General features: G+C 46.2%; 2 protein-coding genes across 4 annotated transcripts in view; one reads left to right on the forward strand and one right to left on the reverse strand.

The window, feature by feature from the left end:
• Window positions 1–5,076: 5,076 nt before the first annotated feature.
• si:ch73-70k4.1 lies at window positions 5,077–11,601 on the forward strand. The gene is made up of 4 exons (XM_026996121.2): window positions 5,077–5,323; window positions 5,667–5,799; window positions 7,489–8,192; window positions 10,533–11,601. The coding sequence occupies exons 1-4, from the start codon at window positions 5,208–5,210 to the stop codon at window positions 10,603–10,605; spliced, it is 1,026 nt and encodes a 341-aa protein (XP_026851922.2). The 5' UTR covers window positions 5,077–5,207; the 3' UTR covers window positions 10,606–11,601.
• A 729-nt stretch (window positions 11,602–12,330) lies between these two features.
• The window catches only part of prkcz (protein kinase C, zeta), an 88,993-nt gene continuing 78,605 nt past the window's right edge, over window positions 12,331–22,718 (reverse strand). For all 3 annotated transcript variants that reach the window (XM_035521849.1, XM_035521850.1, XM_035521851.1), the window contains 2 exons: window positions 20,014–20,129; window positions 12,331–13,965 (listed from right to left, as the gene is read on the reverse strand). In XM_035521849.1, coding sequence (XP_035377742.1) covers window positions 13,878–13,965; window positions 20,014–20,129 — 204 coding nt within the window. In that variant the 3' untranslated portion in view covers window positions 12,331–13,877. The remainder of the gene's footprint in view (window positions 13,966–20,013; window positions 20,130–22,718) is intronic.

The raw sequence follows: 22,718 nt of genomic DNA on the forward strand, positions 1-22,718 counted from the left end.
GCGCACGCGAACGAGAGCGCGAGTCTAGAGGGACGGGGGCGAGGAGAGGGGGGAAAGGAGATTTGTGCAGAATATGGCGAACATTTTGGTTGACAGCTCAACCGCATGTAACCGAGAAAGAAAGGGTGGAGTTGCATAGAGCCGTTTAAATTTAGTGGAAGAGAAACGCGAACACGCGCGTTTCCTGAGCGGCTCGGCGAGCAGAGCTGTGAAACAGAGCACATTTTATTAAAGGGCTCCTCCACATCTCCTCCATCATAACAACTCCATTATGTATTTGTTTCGGACGTGTGTATTAATTTTAAATAACTGCAGGTGAAAGCAAGTCGCTTTTGTAGTTACTGAAAACACTGTCCCTATTAGTTTTATATTAGCTAATATTAGGCCCTATTAGATTTTTTATTTTGATATATTTGTTTTGCATATGACCAGGAGAGTCTGATAGCTACTTAAATGACAAGAGTGCATGTATTTTAGTCTACTAATCACACCGGAGAGATCCTTGCAAAAAAATCTTAGACGTGTCAGTTCTGGTAGCGATCTTCAGTTGTATTAGAGGCGTACGGATATCATTTATTCAGAACAAAAACTCCTGCTTACTTCTCACAGCATCTAGCATCTTGCCGATTAAGGTCTCCCTAGTGATTTGAAACACTCAGTGCCGTGCAGTTCTTTATGAATACTTCCCTTTGGTCCGGAGGAAGTTGTAAATTGTTGCAGTAGCCCCCTCTAGCAGCGAGGGCACGTCACTACATCGTCACCCTTGCAGGCAAATGGCAGTGACGTTAGGCGCTCGCTTTACGGACGCCACTACAATATCTGAGTCATTCCGGCGCAGAATTTGTGAATGATAATGAAAAACAACTTAAAGGACGTTTAGCACGTCAGAGCGAACAGTGCGCTTTAGCTGAACGTATCGACCGAATTCGTCTATACTTGTGGATCATACTGGTCTGCAGTGCATCCCTTTATTACAGACATCCCCCTTGCTTGTTCCCCGGTCTGACGGGTTCCGCGCGCACAAGCCGCTTGCTCCGAGCGCGTGGTAAAACACTCACTTCGGTTTCAGCCAAAACGTCTTTTTTGCATTTGGATTTGCGTCATGGTTTTTGGATAAGACACACGTGCCAAAGCAGACTGAGTCATGCTGCCTCCAGACTTTCGCAGGTTTTTAAAGAACTGTCTGCACACACGCGCCAGTCGCTGTATCACACATTTAATTCAGAGTAGCTTTGATTTATTTTACGCGTTTAGTGTATTCATCCTGAAAGGTTGGCTGTTTGATAGTACTGGAGCAGAAGTATCACCAAACATTTTCAATGTGCTACAAACAACAAAAAAACATCAACGAATTTAAATTCTTCTTCATTATTTTTTTTAAATGTCGTTTCTGATCACTCGAGTCGAATATTGTCATCACTGTCACTGAGAAAAAAGCTCCAGTTTTTTTGCTTCACGGTGTGCTTGCGGAGCACACACCGCACGGTCTTCCGTCCCTCGCCAAAATCGCCGTTCCAGGTTTATTCTTGCCAACGACCACATGCTCTTCGTCTAGAATATGTACAGAGGCCTTGTTCACACATCATTAACTGAGATATAACACAACCAAAAGCAGCGGGAACCTACCAATGGATCTGCAGCCTTGCTAACGAGTTTATCTGGTTCAGTTCTAGCTACGATTGTTGTTTTAATTGGATGTTTACATGTGAAGTGTTTTGTTCTAGCTCACGTTTACATGTTTGGCAGACACTCTTATGCAGAGCATCTTTCATTCGTGTTATAGAGGCACGCGAACTCTAACTGGTGTAGCATGGAGCATTTGCCCTGTAAGGAGCCTGAACAAGGGTCGCCCACAGGGGCAGAAGCACTGTTACCCGCTAAAATATGAACCCACAAGAAAACATTTGGTTTAACAAAGCTTTCCTTTAAAAAAAAATAATAATTATAAGATTGTACAGCAAGTACAATTGTGAGCAAAACAGGACATATCTCTAGGGACAGATCTCTCGCTGTTTCTCTCTTTCTCTCTCTCGCGCTCTCCTTTAAGGGAGCTGGAAGACTCAGTAATCTGTGGCTCTTTGTCCGATGTTCAATAAAACTGGCCCTTGCAAATTATGTTTTCCTGTGTGGTAATAATCGCTTGGTCAGCAGTTATAAATGTACATTGCATGCACAGTTATTCGATATTATATATCAGACCAGATTATTATCTGATTATTATTTCTTTGCATATTATCTAACCATTAACCAAATAATCCTTAATGCTAACTGGGTATAATTATTTTTAGGTAAAGTGTAATTGTTTGGGGGGGGGGGGGGGGGGGGGGGGTGGAATCAAAGAGAATAACGCCCTGTATAAGATATGAATAATTTATGAATAAGATATGAATATGTAGAAGATATGTAGACGATATGAATAAGATATTTATAAGATGTGTATAAGATACATATACATAAGATATGAATAAGATATGAATATGTATAAGATATATTTAAAAGACAGGATAAGGGTTATACTGGCCAACCACTGACCAACCACTGACCACAGGGTTATGGTTATACTGGCCAGTCACTAACCACATGGCCAACCACTGGCCACTGACCAACCACTGACCACTGGCCAATCAAATGCTTTGTAATGATTACTCAACAGTATCGCAAAAATGTTTGGAGCAGAAAATGTGCAAGTTGGCTATGAACGAATAAAGACGTGAGGTTGCCAGGAAGCCTTCTGGCGCCACCATATTCCAGAACCTTCCAGGAGCATCCAGAAATATGAGATGTGCTGAGAGATGTGACAGAGGTACAGAAGGCTGAGACGCTGTCACCACTGATTATGACTCAACAAGCTGGGGCATCACGCCTGGACCAAGAAACACCTGCAGACAGGTTTCTCCAAGGCTTTATGGACAGGTGAGAGGGACTCTAGTTGGACCAGATAGGTGGTTCACTAATAGGCACAGAGGATCAGTTTGAGCGAGGCAGCCGCACGGTAGGGGAGGGGCGCTGCACTGGGCTGGAATCGTTAACCATGGGCTAGTTGGAAATTTTCGGGTCGAAGATTGACTGGGGATCAACTCCCAAACCTACTGCCAGTTTCTAGAAGACAATTTCTTCAAGCATTAGTACAGGAAGAAGTCAGCATCATTAAAGAAGACTGTAACCTTCATGCAGGACATAGCCTGAGCTACACCACTGCTCAGCTAGTCAGCAACGGCATCAACACGACTGAAAGGCGACCCGTCCACCGTCTTCAGATGACTTAAGTCCTGCTCCAAACTTGGTGGCCGTCCCCGAGCATGAGAAACATTGAGAGAGAAGTCGATGCGGATCCGAACAACATTCGGGAGGCTGTGACAGCTGCCTGAGCTAAAATTGACCATAAGCAGATAAAGAAACTGACGTGGATAGAAGAATCGTGGCAGATACTGGAAAGAAGCAGTAATTTAAAAACATATCATTTTGATTGCAGACTAAAAGTTGCAGAAAAACGCTGAATGTGAATAATCCCCCCACCCCACCCCACCCCCGCCCCAGGAAAGACTTAGCCAAATGCCATAAATGTAAATGTAAAGACAAATCACATTTTTTCTTTGTTAAACATTGTAAAGGTACAGAAACAGACAAATGTTTGTAGATAGATAAAGAGTTTTACTGAAAACAAGGCAATCCAAACATGTGGTCAGAGTGCAGGTGAGGTCGAAACCAGAACAAGGCAATAGACAAACCAAGGGAATATCCAAAACACCAAACCAGAGCGCAAAAACACCAAACCAGACAGCAAAAACACCAAACCAGAGACCGCAAAAACATCAAACCAGACGGCAAAAACACCAAACCAGAGAGAGCAAAAAACAAACAAACCAGACAGCAAAAACATCAAACCAGATGGCAAAAACACCAAACCAGGATAAAACCCTCAGAACTCTACAGGATAAACAGTGAAAATACCTTATAGTTATGAAAGGGAAGCACACAGTTTATTGGGAGCATATTCAGGGGATGATGATCTGGAGAACGGCTCCTGATTGGCTGATGAAAGATTGTGTGGAAGTGTGAAGACAAAAGACATCAGTTTTGTGACAGACCCAGACAAACATCAGTCATATTGGCTCATGTCAGAGACATTTCCATCCATCCATCCATCAATCCATCCATCTTTTAATTGGTTGCATGGCATTGCACAGACATGTTTACATATTTATCCTATAAATCTAATACGAACAATCAACTCCTTTGGGATGCAGTGCTGTGAATTTGCAATAATTATGTAATAATTCTGAACCTTGAACTTTATAAATTCATCCGAAAAAAAAAATAATTTAATTTTAAAAATTTTGACAGAAAGGCCAGGTTAAGTTAACACGGTGCCCTGTTCTCGCTTGGCCCTGCGCTGCAGTGTTCTCGGTCTTGAGAGTTTGCTTTCAGGAGTCTGTTTAGTACCTGCTATTTTTACATCCACCATCTGGTAACCATAGCGACGGAACACAACACTGCCTCACACACGTCCTAATGACATAAGCGTTCTTTCCTGGACTACACTCTCCCCTCTCCATCCATCCATTTCTTGGTTTCCCTCCATTCTCCTCTTTCTCCTTCCCCCACCTTTCTCATTCTTTCTCCTTCTTTTGGGGTCCCTCCCTACCCAAACTCATCTGGTATTGTACTCTCCCGCTGTGTGGCTATGGAACCACCAATGTCAGCAACAGAAACTTCTGGAATTCTCATCCAGTTTGTCAGGGCTTCCAAGTCTTGTGTCATCTTCTCCAGGGTTCAGGGCTGGGCAGCTGCTTCATGCTCGCTCTCTCTCTCTCTCTCTCTCTCTCTCTCTCTCTCTCTCTCTCTCTCTCTCTCTCTCTCTAAGACTGTTCAAAGGCTACACTAATTCTGGAATTTTCTAAACAAATCCAGGATTGTTTTACGATCGTTTATTCCTTGTAACATCCGTCTAGTAATCATGCCATGCGTTTGTCAACCAAAATGTTTCATTTTAGTGGGAAACATTTTTGCAGTCAATTCATTACAAATACATTAAACTGTCGTTTCCACCGCATGAAACCGAAGGCACACTCACGGCCTCCGGCTGTAATTGCGTAACAGCTGCGCAGCATTGACGGAGGAAACGTTCATGGCTCTACAAGGAAGAAGATCAACTTTGGCGGTAGACTAGTCCCCTCACACGTGCAAGTCTACCGGTAACGGCAGCGATGTCAAAACTAAAAAGGAAAAAGTCTACGGTGGAGGATGCTGGAGTCCACGCAACGTTCAGGACCAAGGACCCCCACGATGGGCTGCGCTCTCACAGTAGTAGCGCACCGGAGCGGTAGGGCTCGTTAGGGCTGGCGTCACAGACCGATGTAGCGCGAGCGTTTAGACGGGATTGACTAGCGGCACGTGTACGTTCGCGGAGGTGTGCAGGGCGTGACCCCCGTTACCACGGTTGTCGCGGCTACCGGTGGCACGTTGTGTAACCCTGGTGGGGACTGGGACTCCGGAGGGTTACACACGTTTTCTGCCGGTCTCAACGCGACGGAACGAATAAGCGACTCAGTGATCCGTTCCTTAGTTACTTATCCCAGCACTCATCTGAGTACTTAGTACTTATCTCATTACTTATCCCAGCACTTATCACTTATCTCAGTACTTATCTCATTTCTGATTGGTAGTGGGCCTTGGTGGACCGCGTCCGAGCTAACGGAGCCAGAGAAACTCTGGGCGTGCGTTCTCCAGACCGTGTGTCCGACGTTCATGGACGCTGCCGCTGTGTGTTGCGTTCCAGAGTTACCGCCACCCTCCACGGTACGACGTCACGCCTATTGCCATATGCATATACACACACACACACACACACACACACACACACACACACACACACACGTTTATACACACACAGAGTAAATGTGTGTGTCTCTGTGTACATATAGTTATAGTTGTGTATATATATTTAAAGAATATTTCGATTTCAAAACTAAGTAACCTTAATGAGTAGCCTTATGAATAAAGTGGTCAGTGATGAAGTAATAAGGTTTTGCGGTAGTTCTCTCAGTTCCTCTTTCTGTACTGTATTATTTTAGCTCGGGTAGTCTGTGTATTAGTACACTCAGTTTTGAGTTGTAGGTCAGATGACAGCAAAATAGGTAGTGCACATTAGAGTAGACACTCAGTGTTGTACAAGACATCTTACTGACTGCTACTTAACCACTGCAGCTACATGTCGGAGCAGAAATCACGGAGTCTGGAATCGCGCGTTGCACCTTGTCGCCATGACTCCTCAACACCAAGGAGACACATTCGCTTCCCTTTTTCATTATGTGGCATTTTGAGTCTGTAAGAGTGGCTGCCAGTTAGTGTCAGAAGCTCTGGAGCCCAGAAGATTGATTGGCAAGCCAGTCTGGTGGTTTCCGTGGCAGCGGCCTGAGTGACAGCGCAGTGCTGGCCCTCTGCCAGGGGCTGCAGTGCTGGTTTGGCAGTTTCAGGACCTGATCAGAACCACTAACATTCTCCCGGGCAGAAACAGGCGGGCAGGTAGCTAATGAGATGTCGCACTGGGTAAATTATTCACTATAACAGCTTTGGGAACAGTGAGCTGTAATAGACTGGCTGTACCCTAATAGCATGAAGACTGGGAATACCAGAACAGATCCACGCAGTAGTCTAAACGGAGACCGTAAAACACTGTTAGAACACTTGTCTTTCTAGAAGGCAGTTTGGAGCAGGTTGCCATGGAGGATATGAGCAGCTTCTTGCTGTGGTTCCAGACCTTTATCAGTGCCTGGCCAGAGGTCCCAAGAGTAGGGGTAACGCTACACTTCACACAGGTATAGAGCAGGTGTAGAGTGGTGGTAGAGCAGGTGTAGAGTAGCTGTAGAGTAGGTGTAGCATGGTGGTAGAGGAGGTATAGAGCAGGTGTAGTGGTGGTAGAGCAAGTGTAGCATGGTGGTAGAGCAAATGTAGCATGGTGGTAGAGCAGGTCTAGAGTGGTGGTAAAGCAGGTGTAGAGTGGTGGTAGAGTAGGTGTAGCATGGTGGTAGAGGAGGTATAGAGCAGGTGTAGCATGGTGGTAGAGCAGGTGTAGAGTGGTGGTAGAGGAGGTATAGAGCAGGTCTAGAGTGGTGGTAGAGCAGGTCTAGAGTGGTGGTAAAGAAGGTCTAGAGTGGTGGTAGAGGAGTTATAGAGTGGTGGTAGAGCAGGTCTAGAGTGGTGGTAGAGGAGTTATAGAGTGGTGGTAGAGGAGTTATAGAGTGGTGGTAGAGCATGTGTAGAGGAGTTACAGAGTGGTGGTAGAGCATGTGTAGAGCAGGTGTAGAGTGGTGTTGAGTCTCCCTGGATAAGAACATGCTGTAAACAGGACAGACAGGACGGTGCAGGACCCTTAAACAGTCAGCATGGCTGTCTCGTGTTTTGCATCTTGTGGGAGAGCATACATGCGACTCCCATTTCAGCTCCATGATTTCTAGCTTTGTGCTTCTGTGTTTATTCCCTTGGCAGGGAACTCGGAGGGCAGAGGACAGGGAGCAGGCATGGTGCAGCCTGGAGGGAGAGGTCAGTGTTCCCCTGTTTCCCCTCGCGCACTCCCCTCGCGAACTCCCCTCGCACACTCCCCTCGCGCACTCCCCCGGGCCGGACGACTCAGTCCACAGCACAGTGCACTTCCCCCTCAGCCAAAGGGACCGACAACCTGACACAACGGAACGACAAAGCGCAGCCCCTACTCTGCGCCACCTAGAGGCAAGTCAAAGGAATTGCCCGTCACTGTGGAAGCAGACCGAGACCCCTGACTCTGCCAATGAGGTAACAGAGGGCAGGGAATGGAGGCTAGATGGGATTACTGCCATTGTTGCCGGTGGGTCGTTAGGGAATTCTGGAAAATCTCGAGGTTTGGAGTGGGGAGTGGGAATCAAGCCTCACAAGCAAACATCCAGTTCCCATAACAACGGAGCTGCTATCTCAGAATTTGCAGACTGGCAAGCTGGGAAGGGGGATGGACAAGAGTCTGGGAGGCTCTTCGGATCGGGAATCAGAATGTCCCGACTGGAGCGGGAATGTCCACCCAAAACTGGGTCACCAGACATCGGAACTGAATCTGGACTAGAGACTGATGCCATGGTCGGAAAGTCAGAAGGGTCTGGACCAGGATTGGAAGGAGCAGGACTGGAATGCTGTCCAATGTGCCTGATGCTGTTTCCCGAAGGGTGAGAACATGTTAATCTTGTTTATGTCAACATGTCACCTAGATATGCTAATCATGTATACTAACTAGGGTAAATTAGAATATCCTCATTAGCATGTCATCAGCATAGCCAATCCATCTCCTCAAAATGTCATCAGCATAACCAATCCAACCATTCTTAAATGTTTCTTATTGGCACATATGACTCTTAAAGTTATCGATGGCCTGATTTTGGAAAATATGTAATGTTTATGTAAAGACTGTGCTGTGACTTCAGTAGTTTCAGCAGAGCTGAGTACGGAGTACTGACTGGCTATGGCACGCTGGAGTCATTCAGTCATTCATACACAGACCTGTATTCATTCATAAAGTGAGACTTTGTGTGTGTGGGATTGAGTTTTTTTGCATGTATATACTTGTGGGAGGTATGTGTGTGTGTGAGCGAGAGAGAGAGAGAGAGAGGTCTGCTGTAATGTGAAGAGGGGGTTGGTGTAGGGAGTTTAAAACACTGGAGGCTCAAAGGCTGAGATCATTTTTGGCACTAAACTAGCTAAGCTGTCCCTTCAGGTGAAACCAGGACACATAGAGACACATACACACACACACACACACACACACACGCTTACTTTCCTTGGCGCTAGACACTTCAAATGCTAGGAACCATCACCAGATGTTGCGAAATACTGCAGAGTTGGATAATAAAATCAGTTCCCTCATTACTGAAACGAAACAAAAGCTCATTCTGATGTTTTGGACATGGAACCTTTCACTTAAGGGAAGGAGCTTGGGTCTGTTTGGACAGGAGCGCCCCAGGCTGTGGTTCTGGATGTCCAAGCCACAGGCAGGGGCGGGAGGTCTGGGAGGAGGTGGGGTTCATCCTTTTTTCTATTGGCTATCATGCTGTGGGTGTGTAGGTCAGTCTGGGAGACTGCAGTGCCGTGTTTGGTTGGACTTTATTTTTACCACTATGCTCAATCATTGAAGGGTAAAAAAAAAAGCTGTTTGTGAGCTATTCAAGAACTTCGTGTCTAGAAAAATCCACTGGACTATGACAGTGGCTGTGTGTGCGAGCGTGTGGGTCTAAGCAACTAAGGACAGTTGTTGATCAGAAGGGGTCCGTCCCAGTCTGCTCTCATCACGGTTTGCTACCACACGGCAGTTTGTTGTTTGGCGTGTGGTGCTGACCAGATTCTACCCAACGTGTATACACTGGCACAGACTCTGAAACTCAGTCGGTCCCTAGAGACACCTGCAACAAAGCCTCCATCAGAGAGAGAGAGAGAGAGAGAGAGGGAGGGAGGGAGAGAGAGGAAACAGGAGAGGAGAATAGATAAGAGAAAGAGAGAGAGAGAGAGAGAGAGATGGAGTGTGAGATGAGAGATGGGAGTGTGAGATTCTGACATTAAAAGTCCAGCGAAACACAGAGACAGTTTGTGAAAGACAGGGACAGATGACGCAGAGGGAGGGAGCGATAGAGTGAGGGAGATTTGAGTAGGAGGTAGAGGAGGAGAGAGGGATGGCCTCTGAAAGGAAGCTTGGAGAAGCACCAATGCAGATCTGACACTACCTGTCTGAGGGAGGGGCTGTGGTACGTCTCTCTCTCCCACAATCTCCCAGGTGGATTTTGTCATTGAATAATCTCCATACATAGAGAGAGGGAGGGAGAGAGAGAGAGAGAGAGAGAGAGAGAGAGAGAGAGAGAGAGAGAGAGAGAGAGAGAGAGAGAGAGGGAGGGAGCGCGAGAGAGAGAGAGAGAGAGAGAGGGAGGGAGCGAGAGAGAGGGAGGGAGCGAGAGAGAGGGAGGGAGCGAGAGAGAGAGAGAGGGAGGGAGCGAGAGAGAGAGAGGGAGCAAGAGAGAAAGAGAGAGATGAGCTATGGACTCAAGCACTCAGAAAGGGACACAGCTCTCTCAGGAGCTCTGTCCGGAGGCCTAGGACAAGCCCGTGCTCAGGGTTCCAGTCCTTAAACACTCAGAACCGTCACAGGGCCAGTGGTCCATGTCTGTGTGGTGGTGTGGTCTGTTCTGTTTGCATCACTTTGTGCTATAGGTATTTGTCTCTTTAGTTTTGACTGGATAAGTGGTACCAGTTACCCGTTCATCCACGTCACTGCAGTATCAGTCAGTCGACCTATTCACCCGCGGGTGTTTACGCCCGAGTCTTTTAACACGTTGTTACGGCTGGTGTTCGTGCTTGTGTAACACGTAGCATTAATCTGCTTTGAAGGCTAATGCCAGACACATGAAAACAGAGTAACTGATCATATCACGTATAATGCTCCAGTGAGATCTGGGTTTTAATGTGTGTGTGCGTGCATCTCAGAAAGTGTCCTGTGTGAAGTTGTTTGTCCTGGCTTCTTTCAGGTTCTCTCAAATGGAGTGTGACAGCCATCTTGCCCGGTGTCTGTCAGATATGAATGGAGACATGGCGTGGTGATCATCAGTGCATCACTCTCGAAGACTGTTTGTGTGCCCTCCTCCAGATCACACCCGGGTGACACCCAGATCCTCCCAGTAGTTCCTCTTGGTCTGAATCTCTTATGGTTCAAAGCAGGTGTGACAATTTAGAAAATCCTTATTCTCAGTATCAAAAATCCACTTGTTCATTTAGCACATGCCTGTATGTTTTCTCTGCAAATATTGAAACTGGAATCTAGAACTGTCCTAGGGCTGACCTCAAACTGTCCTAGAACTGTCCTAGGGCTGTCCTAAAACTGTCCTAGGGCTGACCTAAAACTATCCTAAAACTGTCCTAGAACTATCCTAAAACTGTCCTAAAACTGTCCTAGAACTGTCCTAGAACTGTCCTAGAACTGTCCTAGGGCTGACCTCAAACGGTCCTAGAACTGTCCTAGGGCTGACCTCAAATGGTCCTAGAACTGTCCTAGGGCTGACCTAAAACTGTCCTAGAAATGTCCTAGGGCTGACCTAAAACTGTCCTAGAACTGTCCTAGGGCTGACCTAAAACTGTCCTAGAAATGTCCTAGGGCTGACCTAAAACTATCCTAAAACTGTCCTAAAACTGTCCTAGAACTGTCCTAGAACTGTCCTAGGGCTGACCTAAAACTGTCCTAGAACTGTCCTAGGGCTGACCTCAAACTGTCCTAGAACTGTCCTAAAACTGTCCTAGAACTGTCCTGTGATTCTTTGAGTCTTCTGTTGTCCCCCCCCAAAAAAAGCATCAGACACCACGTACAAAGTGATTACAGTGAACATTTACTCATTTACAGTGGTCTAGTTTTACCTTCATAAGACCGAAACACACACGCCTCACATCTCCCTCCTTCACTACCTCTCTGTTCCACACTCCATTAAAACTTTAATTTCATTTTGAATAATTTATATAACAAATAGCCAATATAAAAGATTCTCTTGTAGCATGATGAGGGGGTGAATATGCTTTTGGGTCAACAAATAAAATCCATTAAAATCATGACAATTTTCTCCAGAGTCATTGAATAATAACATTGACATTTTTTTTAAATATATTTAGGAAAACAAATTTCCTCATAATCTTCTCTGCCAACATCTCTGGGGTGTAGATTTTATTGCAGTTTTTGTATTCTGAGTTTGTGATCATTGTGATTTGGACAAAAGATCGTGGATTTTTCACAAAGATGCTAAAGTGTTAAAATGTCTTTTTCGAGATTAATTTACAGATATTTACAGTGGCGTATTAAGCAGACGAAAGAAAGAAAGAAATGGTGTGATTAAATAAAGGATGTCCCCTCGTTGACTGCTGTTCCATATGAGCCAGAGAAGGCTGGACTGGGCGTGGCTACTCATGGAGTGGGAGGGGTTACAGCTGTCCTTCTATATTCATCTGCTGTGTGTGTTGGTGCTGCACTTTTTGTCTTTTAAAACCAGAATGTGTTCATGACTGGACATGCCTGAAGCACGGGGAAATGTTTTTTTTTTTCCACGTCTGCGAGGTGGTTAAGTTGTCTTGGGGTTTGTTTGTTTTTGCAGGCACACAAACATTTAGAAATACGTAGCGTGACTGCACGAGTCTGGTGGAAAAGCCTGCCCTCGCGATCCCTCAAAGTATCGCCTGTTTTCTGCGTATATGAAGCATCCACCCACATTCTGGGCTCGCGTCGTAGAAACCACACCTGCGCCGTCACGCTGCGCCTGCTTTTCGTTAGCCCCGTTGGCAGGGCGATGCCCCCCCCCCCCCCCCCCCGGTTCTGTTCCACACGGTCTTTTGTGTTTAGCGCGCGCTAATCGCTAATAAACCCTAAGAACGGATCGGTGTGTCTGCACGGGTCGCGAGATTTCCGAAGGCGTTGTGGTTTTCCAGCTCCACCAACTCGTCTTGACGCTGAAGCAAACAGAAACGTGACCTGGGGCTGTGGGGTAATTAATGGACCAATTACGGTGAGATGAAGTTCTAATCAGAAGCACATGGCAGTTTTAAAGAGAAGCCGCATGGTTTGGTTGTTGAAGTGGATTTTTTTGTGCACGTATTAGACATTAAAAAGAATCGCTCACCACATCCTACAGGATCTCGCTTTGTGATCGCATGTCACTGAATTAACATGGGAAGGAATTAACTGGCTTTCTCCGGTTAGTGTCTGTGTGGATTTCTGTGGTTTTGGATCAACAGTAGAAAACATTACTGCTCCACAGTTTCCTGTTCTGGGCGTCTTCTGAGAGTCTGTCATGGAGATGGTACAGTTTTACCATCACACAGGCCAGAACAGTGACAGCACACCCCCACCTCTGTTCTGCTCTCTCACGCTCTGCAACATCTCACCCACTAAGGACACCATCATGATCACATCATCATCCTTCATTATTTTTGGTCACGAGAGGAAAGCGTGGAGTACCTTTAGATCTGTCTGTGCTAAGAGGAGGCAGTGGAATGGAGTGTGTGTGTGTGTGTGTGTGTGTGTGTGTGTGTGTGTGTGTGTGGCCACATCTTGTTTGGAGCAGGGGTGTTAAAAATCAAATCCAAATTAAATAAGAGAAAAACTGCAGATGTCTTTGAGGCACTTCATCAAAGAAAAAAAATGTCTCCTGTTTTTAAAAATCATGTTAGCCAGATTGCACAGGAAATCTGTGTGGACCAGATCATGATCACCTAAAATCTGCCACATTAATAAAAGGCATCACAAATTCTTCGTTTGGCTACTTCTACTACAAGTGTGAACTTTGTGTTTCCTTAAACAGTTTTACAATCTTATTTTGCTTGAGGGAGAACCCCACACGAGTCAATTAAAAACAAAACACATAGAAAATTAAAGAAAAGTGCAGATTAAATTACGTTCTCAAGTAGAACTGTCATCTTTAGCTGGGGCTGATGGGAATTGTAGTCCATGACAAGCACAGGCACAGAACACTGAAGCTGCTTTCAGACCTAGGCAGCCGTGCTGATGCACACAAACGATGGCAGAGGACGCTGAGCAGGAGGAAGACATCCGGCAGCTGGCTTTTTTTTGTTTTGTTTGGTTTTTTTTGTTCGGGCAACGTTGCTTTCATATCATTAAATATTTGTCCTGTTTTGGTCTCTTCCAGCTTTGCCCCAAAACAAGTTGAGATGGGTCTGAGGTTATGCATAACGACACGCGGACGTGCAGTTTGGAGGGGAATGGTCAGTAGAGTCTGGCTCAGATCCTCAGTCTCTCGCAGTCCTCACAGCGGCGGAGGGAGGGGAGCCGTTTTGTTTTTGTTTTTGTTTTTGTTTTGTTTTGCTCCCCCTCCTCCCTTTCATACGGATTCCTCGGTGGAAAGTAGCAGTGGGTTGATGTACTCGAACCCCTCAAACTCTGTCTGGTCTATTCTCCTTATCGCCTCCCTGGAGAGAGAAAACACAACAACAGAAGTGTTGTTTACGTACACTGCCTCAATTAGGCACACCAGAGTATTGTCCACATCATCGCTGCAGTCCTGATCCTGGCAAACCCTGAGCCAGTCCGTGTTTTGTTCTGCCCCGAACACACATCTTGGATTCTAAAGGTTTCTTGGGCTAGGATTACCTGTGTCAGGTGTGATGGCAGTTAAATATAGACCGAAACGTCTTGGTCCAGGCCAAAGTCTGTTAAACCACAGTGTTCGGAACATTTGATTAGTGTGAAAGCCTTTTTTCTGAAAACAAAGAAAGAGCCTGCCACGGAAACAGCCAGGTGCACTGGGAAACACACCTTGGTATGCTGGGAAACTCACCCAGGTGTACTGGAAAACACACCTTGGTGTGCTGGGAAACTCACCCAGGTGCACTGGGAAACACACCTTGGTATGCTGGGAAACTCACCCAGGTGTACTGGAAAACACACCTTGGTGTGCTGGGAAACTCACCCAGGTGCACTGGGAAACACACCTTGGTGCGCTGGGAAACTCACCCAGGTGTACTGGGAAACACACCTTGGTGTGCTGGGAAACACACCCAGGTGTACTGGAAAACACACCTTGGTGTGCTGGGAAACTCACCCAGGTGCACTGGAAAACACACCTTGGTGTACTGGGAAACACACCTTGGTGTGCTGGGAAACTCACCCAGGTGTACTGGAAAACACACCTTGGTGTGCTGGGAAACACACCTTGGTGTGCTGGGAAACTCACCCAGGTGTACTGGAAAACACACCTTGGTGTGCTGGGAAACTCACCCAGGTGCACTGGAAAACACACCTTGGTGTACTGGGAAACACACCTTGGTGTGCTGGGAAACTCACCCAGGTGTACTGGAAAACACACCTTGGTGTGCTGGGAAACACACCTTGGTGTGCTGGGAAACTCACCCAGGTGTACTGGAAAACACACCTTGGTGTGCTGGGAAACACACCTTGGTGTGCTGGGAAACACACCTTGGTGTGCTGGGAAAGGGTGGTTTGAAGACCAGTTGCATTAAACTGCAGTTTCATTTGAGGAAACAAGTCATGTGGTATATTTTGTTTATATATAAGATCTTTTATCGTTTATTATATTTTAGGAGTGAGGGGGAATAAAAGAAAACCATTACCAAAAACACAAAGCAAACAGTTTTTAAATTTTACCTCATCAGTATCAATGTCCAAATACTGAGCAAATATCTATAATTACTCATTACTCATGTTACTTTAAAGTGCTGCGCAGATAGCTAGTTATGGTAGTTAACCAACATTACCTCAGACTGGTACCTGTTCAGGTGTTAAGGAGATACCTACAGCAGATAACCAACATTACCTCAGACTGGTACCTGTTCAGGTGTTAAGGAGATACCTACAGCAGATAACCAACATTACCTCAGACTGGTACCTGTTCAGGTGTTAAGGAGATACCTACAGCAGATAACCAACATTACCTCAGACTGGTACCTGTTCAGGTGTTAAGGAGATACCTACAGCAGATAACCAACATTACCTCAGACTGGTACCTGTTCAGGTGTTAAGGAGAGCGGTATCTCACTTTTCTCTTGCAGGATGACAGTGGTTACTGACACTGATTATGCAAATGTACTAAGGTTCAGAACTACAAAGTCCAGCGTGAACCAGACAAGTAGCAGCTGTGAAACACAAGCTCGGGTCCAGTCCCTAATAAAGGTACCAGATGTTGACATTCCCTCAGCTACAGCTGTCTGGGACTCATCAAAACGGCGCCGTGTTCATGGGTGTAACTTTGAAAAGTGCTGGGGACGAGAATGCCGACCGGGCAGTGCATGAAGTTCATGTCCGCGGTGTCCCCAGTGACTCATTTCCTGATGAACTGTCTCTGTACAGGACAAATAACATGTGTTCAGGTCGTGAGGAGAACCTAGAGTTCCAACCCCAGTTTGTAGAGGGAGTTAGCACTGTTAGCACGGACAGAGGGGTTAACGTGGCATAGCTGAAGTAGCACCAAGCAATGTCTCATTATATATCAGCCTACTGTTGGACATATATCATGAAATGAGTGATTATTGTCATTTTAAAAATATGAATATTTCGTATTGCAATATAAGTAAACATGTATGACATGTATGTATATTATAAAGGTCCTGACCATTGTTGTCTAGTCATTTTATCTTTATGGCATTTAAACCCCATATATAATCACACCAAAGAGCTGCACAATATATCGTTTGTTAATAGTTATCGTGATACTGGACTTTACTGATATTGCCGATATCACGACTGTGGTATGTAAATGAGCTCTCCAACAAAGCACTTTGTTTGAACTGTGCTGTAGGCGTCACATAACATCTAAGGTGAGTGTTCTGCTGGCGTTTGGAAGAATCTCACCATTCGTGTGACCCAAAATCTCTTAGTCCTTTTGTTCACGGACCAATCTTTACTCATATCTGCAAGGCACATCACAATTGCTGTATACAGCGATACGATCTCAACGGATTATTATCATGTCATGCAGCCCTACGTCATTCAAAGTATTCTGGTGTTTTCTGTTTTTTTTCTACTCCTCTCTCACTCTCACTATTACTCCTCTCTCCCGCTACGCTTCTCATTCTACTCCTCACTGGAGTAGTTCTGGAGACCAGCTGAACGTCAGTCATCCTTGACTGTTTGAGCGCTGTAATGCAGAGTGGATCAGCGCCAGATCAGGACACTCCATGTCCTGCATGTTCGCACAGGACACTCATGTCTAGCACTCGGGAGAGGAAGGAGTACAGCAGCTTTCTTTTCAGTCCTGCTTTTTGGGAAGCTTTCAGGGCAGTCGCCATGGCAACCTCAGACGAACAGCCGCGGGCAAGGACAGTATGGCGGAGGGGATGGGGCTGAGCCTCGTGTGTGGCAGAGAGACAAGCCAGGTGATCCAGCAAGGGATTAACGCTGGACGCACCCGTGTGCCGCTGACACGCGGAGACGCAGGGACGCAGAACTCCGCCTCCAGAACAGACCACCAGAGGCAGAGCGCTGACTCATGCTGGACCTGGACGTTTGAGTCCTGGAGAATAAAAGCAAGCCTGTAGGATTCCCACCTCACAAATCCTCCCTGTTCACTATGTTCACATTTGTGTGAGCTAATATGTGCATCATTTATCCTACAAGGAAGAAAGTGGCTTTTTATAAATCTTGCAGTGATTTCAGTTATGTTTATTTAAAATGTCTATATTGTAAATTCAGCATCAATAGTTATATTATCAAAACATGTTACATGATGCACCTATTTACTTACATTAGTAAGGTGTGTGTATGTGTATTAGTTCATTTCATCTTTCTGTTGTGCTCTGAGACATGTTCAGTGTTCTCTTGGCTCCAAGTGTGCTCAAACACACACACACACACACAGGCGTGCACACACACACGCGCACACACACGCGCGCGCGCACACACACACACACGCACGCACACACACACACACACACACACGCGTGCACGCACGCACGCACTTGATCCAGAACAATAATTCTCTAATGAGGAAGAATTTCACTCTTCATTCTTGGCCTGCCAGGGTCATTGAACAGGAAGTGTGTCAATGTCTGTGACGTCATTGGCTCCTCTGTCGTGAGCTCGCTATGTGAAGTCTGACCACTGTATGACGTCTTCTCAGAAATCTCGTCCTGAAGTCAGAATGCACAGCCTGGTCCCGCACAAGACATCCTGTGGTCTTCTGCTGATTCACTGCTATCAACTAGGCTGTTAAAGCAATGTCTCGCATTGTCTTATCAGAGTTGTCCCACAGCCTGGAGAGCGGGACTATGGTCAGGGTTGTCCCGCAGCCTGGAGAGCGGGACTATGGTCATGGTTGTCCTGCAGCCTGGAGAGCGGAACTATGGTCAGGGTTGTCCTGCAGCCTGGAGAGCGGGACTATGGTCAGGGTTGTCCTGCAGCCTGGAGAGTGGGACTATGGTCAGGGTTGTCCCGCAACACCTGCTGCAGTCTCCCATACTCCAGCTCCCCTCCCCTCCCCCCTTTGGCTTTGTGTCTTTTTACGTTCAGGTTCCTCTGAAGTTCCTTGTGGAGCACACCTTCCGTTGCTGGCACAGGTCAGATCCTAGCGCAGTCGCGGGTGCCTTCGGAGACGGACTGCCGCAGTGCCCCGCCGCATTCCCGTCGCTTCGCTCTCTAATTCGGATAAAAGGGAATTGTGCTGGGATTCGGCTGTCTGGTCCGTCTCCGTCACAACACTCTGCCTTTGTTTTCACCACCTCCTGACTTTTCTAAAGCGCTTTGAAAGAGCGACAGAATAAAACAAAGACTTGGAACCCACCCGAGAATGCATTCAATCCAGAAACGTAGGAACTCGCTGTCTGAATTGTAAAAGGTCTGAACACAGTGTTCTGGACTGCATAGAGTGTGGTCTGAACACAGTGTTCTGGACTGCACAGAGTGTGGTCTGAACACAGTGTTCTGGACTGCACAGAGTGTGGTCTGAACACAGTGTTCTGGACTGCACAGAGTGTGGTCTGAACACAGTGTTCTGGACTGCACAGAGTGTTGTGGTCTGAACACAGTGTTCTGGACTGCACAGAGTGTGGTGGTCTGAACACAGTGTTCAGGACTGCAGAATGTTCTGCTCCTACCCACACAGTGTTCAGGTCTGCAGAATTTTCTGCTCTCACCCACACAGTGTTCAGGACTGTTTTCTTTTTACTTTTTTTTCTGAAGATGTTCTTTCCAAACACAGCGCATAAAGTAAAACCATTACAACACGATAGGGGTTGTTTCCACATGACATCACCACCCCTCTGTGGACCAATCCCAGATGGTGACCGTATCCCTCGGTAACGTGCGAGGCTTGCTCTCAGGCGTACAGTGCCTGGGCTTTCGTTCGGGTCCGGTGAAGGAAACACCCCCCCCCCGAAAGCGTTTGGTCTCCCGCACTGCAGCAGGGTGGCTGGGAGCTGGGCAGCTTACGTAAGCTCCGCTCCGTGAGCAGTTTGGAGTCCCACGATGGGAGGAAGCTCCATGCCGTGTGAGGGAACTCCAGAGCAGCACACAGTCAGACACACTCTGCCAACAGCAACACTCGTAGGAATCGCTGATAAAAACCAAACTTTAAGCCACACTTTAGTAAATTTGAGCTTTTTGGTTTCCCAAATTAAAATAGGCGGACCTTGTAGGAATTTTCATACTCAGTTTGAATCTGTTTTTAGAATTTTTCTATCATCAAGTATGGATTTTAAGCAACTGGCCAATTAGGTTTCACATTAACTATATTAACTATAGTATTTATTCATGAATAAGGCTGATATTACACTTAAAATATGTACAAACCTACTAAACTGTGCAGGTGTGTGATTTTGGTCTATATTATGTGTGAGGAACGTCCCTCTTCAGTGCTCAGTAGTCTGACGACTCAGAGCAGCTCCACGTTCCTCAGTACTGCGGCTGCACACTACACATGCTGACACGCTACTGAAACTGAAGGACTGACACTAAACTGTGGGTGATGGAGGAATTCTGGAAACATTCTTGGATTCAGCGTGCAAAAACACAATAATGAGGTATTTATTTTGCAGGAATCCACATATTTAAAAGATGTAAGAGAGAAGTGATGTATTTGTTGCACTGATAAAGTCTAACTGGAGAGTAACGCCCTTTTATCACCATTTTAACACCATTATAATGCCTTTATTACACCATTATAGCACCATTATCGCCATTATAACACCAGTATACACCACTATAACGGCTGTATTTGTATTTGTATGTATTCTGCCTTTATAACTACTGTGTTTTTGGAATGTTAAAAAGTGTTTAGAGTGGCTCTGTTTGTAGAGCATTACAAAGCATTTGAATATACTTATATATAATACTTTTATAACTGCTGTATTTGTATTGTGTTCTGATGCTTTTATAACCGCTGTGTTTGTAGTGTTATAATACTTTTATAACCGCTGTGTTTGTAGTGTTATAATACTTTTATAACCGCTGTGTTTGTAGTGTTATAATACTTTTATAACCGCTGTGTTTGTAGAGTTGTCACTCACTCGTCATCCGGCGTTAGCTGCACAGGTTCGTTGGTAAACTGCGTGTCGAAGTTGTCTAACCCATACTCGTCCGTAATCTGTGGTTTGAATGGTGGCGTCACCTGCTTCTGCTCAAGCTGAAAAATAACAACAGAGAAACGACACAGTGACACTCAACGCTCTGATCAACTCACTGATCAATCACATTATCAATATGCCTGATCAGGAATGACAAGTTAGACAGTATCAGGTAAGTGTGCTAGAACAAGCAGAGATCCCTCCACTGGAAAATATACAACTGGATAAAAACAGGTTGTGTGTGTATGTATTGGATAATGGATGACAAACTTCCATTACTGGTCATGCACATCCGAGAGGGTGAAGCATGAAAACCAACGTGAGTGTTTCTGTGTACAAGAGTAGAGAGAAGGGAGAGACATCTCAGCGTCTGTAGCTAACCCCACAGAGCTCAGCGTCTGTAGCTAACCCCACAGAGACATCTCAGCGTCTGTAGCTAACCCCACAGAGCTCAGCGTCTGTAGCTCACCCCACAGACATCTCAGCGTCTGTAGCTAACCCCACAGAGACATCTCAGCGTCTGTAGCTCACCCCACAGAGACATCTCAGCGTCTGTAGCTAACCCCACAGAGACATCTCAGCGTCTGTAGCTAACCCCACAGAGACATCTCAGCGTCTGTAGCTTACCCCACAGAGCTCAGCGTCTGTAGCTTACCCCACAGAGCTCAACGTCTGTAGTTCACCCCACAGAGACATCTCAGAGTCTGTAGCTTACCCCACAGAGCTCAGCGTCTGTAGTTCACCCCACAGAAACATCTCAGCATCTGTAGCTCACCCCACAGAGCTCAGCGTTTGTAGCTCACCCCACAGAGAGATCTCAGCATCTGTAGCTCACCCCACAGAGAGATCTCAGCATCTGTAGCTCACCGCACAGAGAGATCTCAGTGTCTGTAGCTCACCGCACAGAGAGATCTCATTGTCTGTAGCTCACCCCACAGAGAGATCTCAGTGTCTGTAGCTCACCCCACAGAGCTCAGCATCTGTAGCTCACCCCACAGAGAGAGCTCAGCGTCTGTAACTCACCCCACAGAGAGAGCTCAGCGTCTGTAGCTCACCCCACAGAGACATCTCAGCGTCTGTAGTTCACCACACAGAGACATCTCAGCGTCTGTAGCTCACCCCACAGAGACATCTCAGCGTCTGTAGCTCACCCCACAGAGCTCAGCGTCTGTAGTTCACCACACAGAGACATCTCAGCGTCTGTAGCTCACCCCACAGAAACATCTCAGCGTCTGTAGCTCACCCCACAGAGACATCTCAGCGTCTGTAGCTAACCCCACAGAGACATCTCAGCGTCTGTAGCTAACCCCACAGAGACATCTCAGCGTCTGTAGCTTACCCCACAGAGCTCAGCGTCTGTAGTTCACCACACAGACATCTCAGCGTCTGTAGCTCACCCCACAGAAACATCTCAGTGTCTGTAGCTCACCCCACAGAAACATCTCAGCGTGTGTAGCTCACCCCACAGAGACATCTCAGAGTCTGTAGCTTACCCCACAGAGCTCAGCGTCTGTAGTTCACCCCACAGAAACATCTCAGCATCTGTAGCTCACCCCACAGAGCTCAGCGTTTGTAGCTCACCCCACAGAGAGATCTCAGCATCTGTAGCTCACCCCACAGAGAGATCTCAGCATCTGTAGCTCACCGCACAGAGAGATCTCAGTGTCTGTAGCTCACCGCACAGAGAGATCTCATTGTCTGTAGCTCACCCCACAGAGATCTCAGCATCTGTAGCTCACCCCACAGAGAGAGCTCAGCATCTGTAACTCACCCCACAGAGAGAGCTCAGCGTCTGTAGCTCACCCCACAGAGCTCAGCGTCTGTAGCTCACCCCACAGAAAGATCTCAGCGTCTGTAGCTCACCCCACATCACATGTGGAGAAGATCAGCCAACTTCTGAAAATGTAATGTAGAAGTAACGTAGATCTATTGTAAATGTAACGTAGATGTAACGTAAATGTAGCGTGAACGTAATGTGGACGTAACATAGATGTAACGTGGAAATAAAGTAGATGTACTGTAGATGTAATGTAAATGTAGCGTGAACGTAACGTGGACGTAACAGATGTAACCTAGATGTAACGTGGAAGTAACGTAGATGTACTGTAGATGTAATGTAAATGTAGCGTGAATGTAACATGGATGTAACATAGATGTAACCTAGATGTAACGTGGAAGTAACGTAGATGTACTGTAGATGTAATGTAAATGTAGCGTGAACGTAACGTGGACGTAACATAGATGTAACCTAGATGTAACGTGGAAGTAACGTAGATGTAATGTAAATGTAGCGTGAACGTAACATGGACGTAACATAGATGTAACCTAGATGTAACGTGGAAGTAACGTAGATGTACTGTAGATGTAATGTAAATGTAGCGTGAACGTAACATAGATGTAACCTAGATGTAACGTGGAAGTAAAGTAGATGTACTGTAGATGTAATGTAAATGTAGCATGAACGTAACGTGGACGTAACATAGATGTAACCTAGATGTAACGTGGAAGTAACGTAGATGTACTGTAGATGTAATGTAAATGTAGCGTGAACGTAACATGGACGTAACATAGATGTAACCTAGATGTAACGTGGAAGTAACGTAGATGTACTGTAGATGTAACGTAAATGTAGCGTGAACGTAACGTGG

The sequence above is a fragment of the Electrophorus electricus genome, chromosome 23 (genome assembly GCF_013358815.1).
Source record: "Electrophorus electricus isolate fEleEle1 chromosome 23, fEleEle1.pri, whole genome shotgun sequence".
NCBI classification, from domain to species: Eukaryota; Metazoa; Chordata; class Actinopteri; order Gymnotiformes; family Gymnotidae; genus Electrophorus; species Electrophorus electricus.